Source organism: Gastrolobium bilobum, unplaced genomic scaffold (assembly GCF_033153095.1).
Source record: "Gastrolobium bilobum isolate Gb01-03AN ecotype WA unplaced genomic scaffold, APGP_CSIRO_Gbil_v1 utg46041, whole genome shotgun sequence".
NCBI classification, from domain to species: Eukaryota; Viridiplantae; Streptophyta; class Magnoliopsida; order Fabales; family Fabaceae; genus Gastrolobium; species Gastrolobium bilobum.
This window is the reverse complement of record NW_026896040.1, coordinates 4,489-13,742: the sequence shown is the minus strand read 5'-3', so window position 1 is coordinate 13,742 and position 9,254 is coordinate 4,489. Positions and strand designations below refer to the sequence as shown.

Below are 9,254 nucleotides of genomic sequence, written 5' to 3'. Positions count from 1 at the left end.
TCAAGCCCGGCCCATTTTCAAAAATAAGAAAGCCTGACATGGCCTATAGGCCTTGTAGGCCTCCCACTATATATACTAAGCAAAAAAAATAATTGTATAGAGCAAAGAAAGTTCCATTCATGCATGCACTAGTACTTCTCATATGAAAAAAAATGACAAACAATAAAGAGTCAACATAATACCTCAGCTCTAGAATGTATATCATAGATGAATAGAGTCAAAGAAATGGAAAAAATAAGAAAAATACAATTACTGGATGTTGAAATAAAGTCTACAAGAGAATGTCATTCATCTAAAAATCTTTAAACCACCATCAAGACAAGGAAAAGAAGAGTATTATTGAAAGATCTTCATCACTAACATCATAATCCAACAAGGTACCCATTGCTCCATGGTATTAAGCTGCAACAACATGTAAAATTTGGAGACATTAGACAAGTTTTCCTTTCATAAAATAAATTAGCACAAAAAGTAAGAGATATTGGTATTTGGTACTTTGTGTCTTTGCCACATAAAATAAATATTATTTTATTATTTTATTTTAATAAATTAAATAGGCCAGCCTACAAGGCTGTAGGCCGGGCTTGACAAAATTGGCCTATGGCCTATTTATTAAAAAAGCTTTTTTATAAGCCTAAGTCTACTCTACTTTTCTGAAAGGCCGAGCCTGGGCTGGGCTCAATGTAGGCCGGGCCGTAGGCTAGGCTGGGCCAGCCTGGCCCATTTACACCCCTACGTGCGCCTACGTGGGTCCGACCCTACATTGAAGACAGGCTCCACAAACAACATGCTTCACAGTCCTCCATGTGGTCTGCATAGGGTACTAACTAAGGATGTTATAGTTAGTCAAAACAGGCTTATTCTTATCGATGGTGAGTTTGTTTTCTTGTTTTCTAATTTAGTGCCCACCATACGTAAAAAAAATTAAAATATGCAATTTAATAAAATGTGACATTATCAATTATTTATTTTCTTTGAATTAATTTTAATCACTTTCTTAATTTATCCTCATTTAAATGTTATTAATAAAATAAGGTTTGACTTTGAAAAAGAAGTAATTTTAAAGTTATGACAATTTTGAAAATTGTTATACAATCTAATTTTTCTTCTACCAAAAATATATCTTTATTAGAGTTGGTGATTTTTTCAAAATATTTTTCTCAATCTAAATTTTTATTAAAAAGTCCAAAATAAAATATCCCCTTTCATTATATATATATATATATATATATATTTTTTTTTCCATATATATATATATATATATATATATATATATATATATTTTCCATATATATATATATATATAGAAATATTTCTCAAACTGCTTGAGATATATTTATCTCCGGTTACTCCAAAATTACGTCGTTTTGTTTATTTATTTTCTTATATTAATCGATTCACTTTTGAATGGTTATTATTCTTTTTTTTTCTCTCTTCCTTTATCACCATTGATCCATCTTTATATTAAGCTTGAGAAACAATAAGCCCATATATATCGATTACTACTTGAGAATATAGGATGGTAATGAAAAATGGATGGACCTTCTCTTTTTCCGTAGTATGGTAATGTCAAACTTTTGAGCTTTCAAACAAAGAACTCTTTTTATATGCCTATTGATCAAATTGTCATTTTTTTAAAAGAAATTATTAATTTATCTCCTTTTTAAAATTATCATATCATTTTGTTCTTATTTGATTAAAATTGATCGGCCAAAATTTAATCAAATAAAAGTAAAATAATATAGTTTGAGAATGAACAAGAATAATATATAATTTTGAAAATGAGTATAATTTGATTAAAATGCATTATTTTTCTTATATATATATATATATATATATATATATATATGAGCTTATCGTTTCTCAAGCTGTTTGAGATAATTTTATCTCCAGTTACTAAATCATAACCGTACAAAGATGGATCAATGGTGATAAAGGAAAAGAGAGAAAAAGGAAATCATAACCATTTAAAGGAGAATCAATTAATATAAGAAAATAAATAAACAAAACGAAGTAGTTTTGGGGTGGACGAAGATAAATAATCTCAAGTTGTTTGAGAAATATTTCTATTTATATATATATATATATATATATATATATGGCTTTAATATTTCTACAGTGAATATAGATAAATTATCTATATTTGCTCCCAAAACGACGTCATTTTGGGTTGAAAAATTAAAAAATTATAATAAAAAAGACTATTATAACCCTGAAATAAATTATAATAAAAAACTATTATAACTGTTGAGATATTCAATTGTGATGAGTACCACATTTGTTGGTAATGGGCTAAGTGAAGAGTATATAAGTAGAAAGACCCATGAACCCAATGTCTTAAGGTTTTGGGTTGAGATGTGGTGTCAGACCCACTTGGTGTACTTGGACTAGCTTAGTCCATTGGTGGTGGTCCTCCACCACGGGCTTCCCCCTGGACTCGTCTGACAATAACCTTGATTTTCGCCTTATAACGACATCGTTTTGGGCTCAATATAGATACATTATCTACATTGACCGTAAAAAAGCGAACCATATATATATGTGTGTGTGTGTGTGTGTTTTTTTTTTTTTTTTTAAAGAATGAACAATTTAGATTTTGGTAAGTCGGCCCTCTTTTTATTAAACAAAAAACAAAGCATGCAAAGTTTTTTTTTTAAAGATATTATGATCGGTTCATCGCTTCGCGACTAATTCGATTCGGGATCGATTCTAAGATTAATGTTTTAAACCCATCCCAAAAATAATACTGAAAAGAATCAAATACATATTCTCATCCTCACTTGCTTAGTTTTATGATGTCAACTGAGCAACCATCATTTGCAAAGCATTCAATGTTGACGTGGACTAAAATGTAACATAAAATTGTACTAAAAAAAATGTAACATAAAAAGAAAAACGCATATTATAAAACCCTACCCTTAAATAAGATAAAAAAAAAAAGTGGCCCCTTGATAAAGTGAGGTCTAGGTTCAAATCCCAAGTCATTAAAACATGCAAAATAGAATACATATATCATCTAGGGTAGAAAAGATTAGCAATAGCTCCCATTTCCCTTTTTAGCTGTAATGGATTTGCATTACATAGTGTATGTTCCTTTTAGCCGAAAGAAAGAGAAAGGACCTTCCATTAAATTTACTTTTACTTGACAAAGAAAGAGAAACGACCCAAAAATCTAACATTTGGCAATCATATAAGCTGAGAGTTCCACAAACTTGCCTATCTACTTTACTAGCTTTGGATGCGAGAATCGTAATCTAGACGTGATCATGCGAAAGTAATTGAACAGTGTAAGCTTTTCCCTTATTTTAATTGCAACAATAAGAATTTCCTTTAAAGGCAACAAAAGATAAAAGCATTTAAATTGAAATCATATGAAGTCAATAAAGTAACAATTGAAAGCTGAGAGTAAGTTATTATATAATTAATTTAGTCTTATGCGTGAAAACAATAATAAAATCGAACAGTATTTAAAGAATTATATAACTAATTTAAAAAAATCAAATCACTTCATGCAGAATCGATTCAAGAATCAAATTATTTTATCCGAATCAGTTCGAAAATAAAAATAAAATTGAACCGATACTTGTTTCCTTAATTATTAGTATTTTTTATTTATTTTTTCTTAAAATAAATTCCAAAATCAATTCGAAATCAAGCTTATGACCATGACCTTGTAGCATATGGTCCCCTTGCTATTGTCATCAGCTCCACAAAAAACTAACACAAATATAAATTAAATACATTATCCATTAAAAGGGAAATCTGGCACAAATTCAATTCATATAATTACCCTCTCACAAATTTAAGGTAAGAGTGAAACTGTATGTAGCAAGTACTTTATAATACTTTAGTACACTTTTTTATATGAACGACTATAATCAATTTATATCAATATAAGTCACACTAACGATTCAATTTTTATAAGTGTGATCAATTATTAAGATTGGGTATAACACTTATGCCGTTATAAATTGATTCCATATTTTTTTTTATCTATTATCAATTCATAACCCTGCATTTCCTCCTTATCTCTCCATTAGTCCCAGTGAGAGGACTAATACTGCCCATCTTCACCATAGCAGCAGCAAAGTCTCTAAGAAAAGCAGCATTATTGTTACTATAAGTCCTAACCAAAGCATCTTGAGACCCACCATTGAAAAGAACTTGGTCTGAATGGAGAAGGCCACGGCTAGCCACAAGGTCAGTGTAATAATTGTTGTCAAAACGAGTGGGGGTGAGGGTATCAAGTGGGGCCAAGTTGGTGTCCCCACCAGTGGAGGGGCAATTAGCCCTTCTTGTGGTGGCAAAGTTGGCATCAATGTTGGTTTCATTGTATATCCGAGTCCTGAAAAATTGGCACTGAGCTTGGCCTATGGTGTGGCCACCTGAGAGCACGGTCAAGTCACGTGCACTTAATCCTTTGTTTGCAAACATGGATGTTAGGGTGGTGAGGTCAGAGAATGGTGAAGGGATTTGGTTGTTGGCTGCACTCTGGCTAGCTGTTCTTGCATCTCTTCTTCCAAGTGGTACTGTCCATGAGGGTCCTCCTAGCTACAAATTATGATGAGTTAAAAATGGTTGAGTTAGAAGGTATTAATGTTAGTTAATCAATGAAAATTCAAAGAAGAAAACAAGATAGAATTATTGGTACTACTTGTGTTTCTTTTTATTTATTTTTTTATTTTTCTAGAGATAATAATGTGTAATTTTCTTGAGAAAGGACAGAACACATGGACCATGATTTTTCTCTTAATTATTGTGTTTGGCCCCACTAAATTGCATGATGATAAGTTAAATGAGAAAAGCGAAAACCGAAAGTGGGGACATAGTTTGAAAATAAGCCCATGCCAAAGAAAATGTAAGTAAAAAAACCAACATCTAGTTAGCTATTTTTGATAATGACTGGAAGTTAGAATCTCAATGTGATCAGCATGCAATGCATTGTCAAGAGGAGAGGGGAAAAGCCTGCAGGCTTATTATATTTTAAGAACTTTAATTTTAGATGCATAATTACAATGAGTAATTAGATAACTATGGAGGTTGAATAAATTATTCTAAATGATTATATCCTCACTCTAATCACAATATTAAAAGTATATGTAAATATCCCCCAACCAAAAAAACCTTCTTATTAAAACATCTACAATTTGCATAGAATGTGTACACTTTTTGACTCATTTAGTGTTGGAAAATAAATTAATATTTTATCGCATTAATTTCAATTCCAAATATTTTGTCAAATAATAACTGTGAGGCACCAATGAGGTGATGCGCGATTTGTGTATCTATGTGCGACTTGCACACTTTTTTTTTTCATAATAAACCACAGGTATTTTTTATGAGAGGCCATCCTGTTCGGAGTGGATCCAGAACTAAGATTTTAAACTCTTTCTAAAAATAGTATTTGAATTTTGGGAGGATTGAACACATACTCTCATACTCTCACCCTCACCTGTTCAGCTCTTATACGTCGACTGAACTACTATTATTTGGTCTTGCACACTCTCTTTAAATCCCTACTTAAGTTCATGTTAATTTTTTTTTTTTTTAAAATAAAAAAGCACTAGCTATAGCATACTGCGTATAAACATGCATAACATGATAATGATTTTGGTATAAACGTAGACTTTGCAAAACAAATAAGGAGAATTGGCTCACCAGAGCTACTCCATCTCTGGTAGCAAGTGCTAGGATATCTGCACAGGACACGGTGCCATTGCAAGCAGCTTCAACGTTGGTTTTAATGGTATCAATAACTTCGAAGCCCCTGGCTGAATTTTTGTTAGGAGCTGCATTTTTCTCTCCGGTGAAGGTGGCAGTGTCGTCCAATAAGATTGATCCATCGCAGCCCTGCAAGCAAATATATAAAACTGAGATGTTACCTTCGTAGAAAAGTTTTTTTGGCACCTTTGAAATTTTTATAAGTTGAACCTAAAACCTTTCTGTGCAAATTTTCATTTTATAAAGCATACGAGCTAAGTTGAGGTCATACTACTTTAACTTAACATTTATATAATAATCCAAAATGAGTCTAGCTTTTATTGTAGTAAAATTTTTCAAGATGTATCTTGGACATTGGGTCCGTATCTGACCAAATTCTGTAGGTCCCATCTCCCTCACTCCATGCATAGCCCTACGAAAAACTCTAACACAATAATGATACGAAATAAATATAATATAAAATTATTAATATGGTAGTTATTAACAATTAAATTTTTTGGGTTGAAATATTATATTAGAGTCATGACCAGTTAAGTGGTCACCAAATCGATCCTGATGGCCCCCATTACATTATAAATAAGGAAAAGTTCATCAATGCCCGTATGGTCTGCTTCAGAATCATTTATGTCCCTGTGGTTTTTTTCCTGTCACATATGCCCCTATGCTTTGTAAAAAATAAGAAACCACAGGGATATATGTGATAAAAAACATACCCTTTTACAAACCACAGGGGCATATGTGATAAAAAAAAAACCACAGGGGCATAAGTGATTCTGAAGTAAACCACAGGGGCATTGGTGAACTTTTCCCTATAAATAATTAATATTGTGAATTTTTTTAACATAAGTGGGTAAAGTTTGTGCATTATTTATTCTTCAAATTTAATGAACTCTCGTGTGAAAGATGTAATATAAAAATATAATATAAAATTATTAATATAACTACATAACAATTTAAAATTTTGAGTTGAATTGGTTCTCAAATCTTATCCCGATTAGAGGGTTCACAATAACACACAAGCATTGAAGTATCCACAAGAACACAAATACAAAGAAAACAAATAAAAAGTTGAGAAAGAAAAAACAAAACAAAGAAAAACTTGAGGTTTGTAATAATTTGGATATTGTTAATCATAGCTAGCATATGATATAAAATGTAAGCATAGCTTTAGTACTAAGAATTTTGTAAGCTATAGAGGCAAAGAGATGGTTCGAGGTTTTACATTTACAAAGCAATCATGGAAGAACAAGCGAAGTATAGAGGCACCAAGCCTGGCTTCTCTATTAATAGCTTGCCTCATTGCATTGCGCACAATGGTTTGAAGGCTGGGGCATGTTGTGTCATAGAAGGTGGCAGAAAGTTGTGCATTGCTAGAATAGGCTAGGAGAGAAAGGAAAGATACTATAACAAAGAACTTCTTGTTAAAGGGAGCCATATCTAGCTAGATTTGAGCCACAAATAGTGAAGCCTTTTTGTTTGTGTTGAGAGGATATGTGAGCTGGGGAAGTTGCCTTTAGAAGAATTAAACTTGCATGATATTTATAGAGGACTTAAGCAAAGGTGCTTATGCAGACTGACAGAGAAAGGCAAGGTCAGAGCCAGGGAATCATCAGAAATTAAGAAACGAGAAAATTATAGTTGTTCCAATTTTCAAACTTGTCTGCAACTACTTCTACGCGCTTTGCTTTTATTTTTGGGGAAGTGATGGGAAGATATTTTGCAAAATGAAGATCCATATATTAAGAGTAGTTGACTTATTCCCAATCTAAAAACCAAGCAAAAGAAAGGGAAAAAAAAGGGGCATCATTTGAAGCTAATGAGCTCTGGGTTAATACTCTTAAGTGTAACTTTTCAGATAACAGTATTCGATTTGGCTAACAAGGTTTGGAAAAAAAAGAGGTTTGGATGAAACTAGGTTTATTACCCACTTCCATTTGTGGTAACTATTGTCAATGAGTCCTATTATACTTGATCTTATAAGGAGGTTATATATATATATAGGGGTATTTCATTTTACATTGGTGTCAAAGAATTCTCTCATATATATATATATATATATATATATGGGTTTCGATTTTTTCATGCGGTAGGAGAAATTTTTTTCATGTTCTAGACATATTTTATGTGGGGCTCACATCTATTAAAAAAATAAAAAAGCAAAAGAAAATATTGCACGAAAGTCGAAGAGTCACTAGTAGGAGAAAATAACTCTCCTACAACATGAAAAAATATTTTTCCTATATATATATATTTATATGGGATATGATCAACTTACACTGGTATAAGAATAATAAATCTTACACCAAATCTTAACCGTTGATTTTCGTGCATCTAATAGTTGAGATTTATTGGGAATTAAAAATTAATTAATTAGTGAGACCTAATAAATCTTAACCGTTAGATACAGAAAATCAATGGTTAAGATTTGGTGTAAGACTTAATATTCTTATACCGGTGTAAGATGATCTTATATATATATATATATATATATATATATATATATATATATATATATATATATATATATATGGGGAGGGTTCTTTTGACTCCAGAGTAAGACCTTTAAGTCTTACTCCAAATCCCAGCCGTTGATGGACGGAAATCAACGGTTGTCATTAATAGTATAATTAATAATTAATTAATTAATATAACTTCCTAAATTATAACCGTTGGATGGACGGAAATCAACGGTTAGGATGGAGAGTAAGACTTATAAGTCTTACTCTTGAGTCAAATGATCTCTCTCCTATATATATATATATAGAGGTAGGATCCTTTGACACCAGTGTCAAAGTTTAAATTTGACACCTCATCTGAGAGCCGTTAGATCAAAAAAGATCAATGACTCAGATTTGTAAACATGTGACACCATTGATCTTTTTTGATCTAACGACTATAAGATAAGGTGTCAAATTTCAAATTTGACACCGGTGTCAAAGGATCCTACCTCATATATATATATATATATATATATATATATAAGCAACCATCTCACTTGAAAGGATAAGATGAATATGACCAGGATCAAACTTGTGATCATCAACTATGTGAAACAATTATTTCATCTAAAAATTAGTAAATGATAGATTTTCAATAATTTTATATTATATCTTTATAGGAAATTCGTTCACACAAAAATTTATGAGGTTAAAGTGTGGATATAAATTTTAGTAGAGTATCTATTATATATGGCTCATATTCAATTAATTTTTATTTATATTTTAAAATTTTCAGTTTATTTAATAAATGATATGCATTTAGCATATGGGTCAATCTAAGCCAAAAAGAGAAAGAATATTGATTAAATCTTAAGCAAAAAGGCAATAATGACTGTTTATCTGTTAAAATCTCAATCAGAGATTGCACAACTGATTTTGTAGGAAAAACAAACAAACTGGAGCTAAAAAGGAAAATGCAAAAAAAAAATTGAAGCCCACGCTGAGAGCGTGGGAATGACGCTGATAGCTTGAAAGGAGATTTTCACACAGAAACTACCACGCTACTAGCGTGGGACTGACGCTAGTAGCGCCAGA

General features: G+C 31.4%; 1 protein-coding gene across 1 annotated transcript; it reads right to left on the bottom strand.

The window, feature by feature from the left end:
- Positions 1 to 3,999: 3,999 nt before the first annotated feature.
- LOC133297413 (peroxidase P7-like) lies at positions 4,000 to 7,156 on the bottom strand. Its single transcript, XM_061496550.1, has 3 exons — positions 6,944 to 7,156; positions 5,659 to 5,850; positions 4,000 to 4,551 (listed from the first exon to the last, which is right to left on the bottom strand). The coding sequence occupies exons 1-3, from the start codon at positions 7,154 to 7,156 to the stop codon at positions 4,000 to 4,002; spliced, it is 957 nt and encodes a 318-aa protein (XP_061352534.1).
- Between the last annotated feature and the right edge of the window lie 2,098 nt (positions 7,157 to 9,254).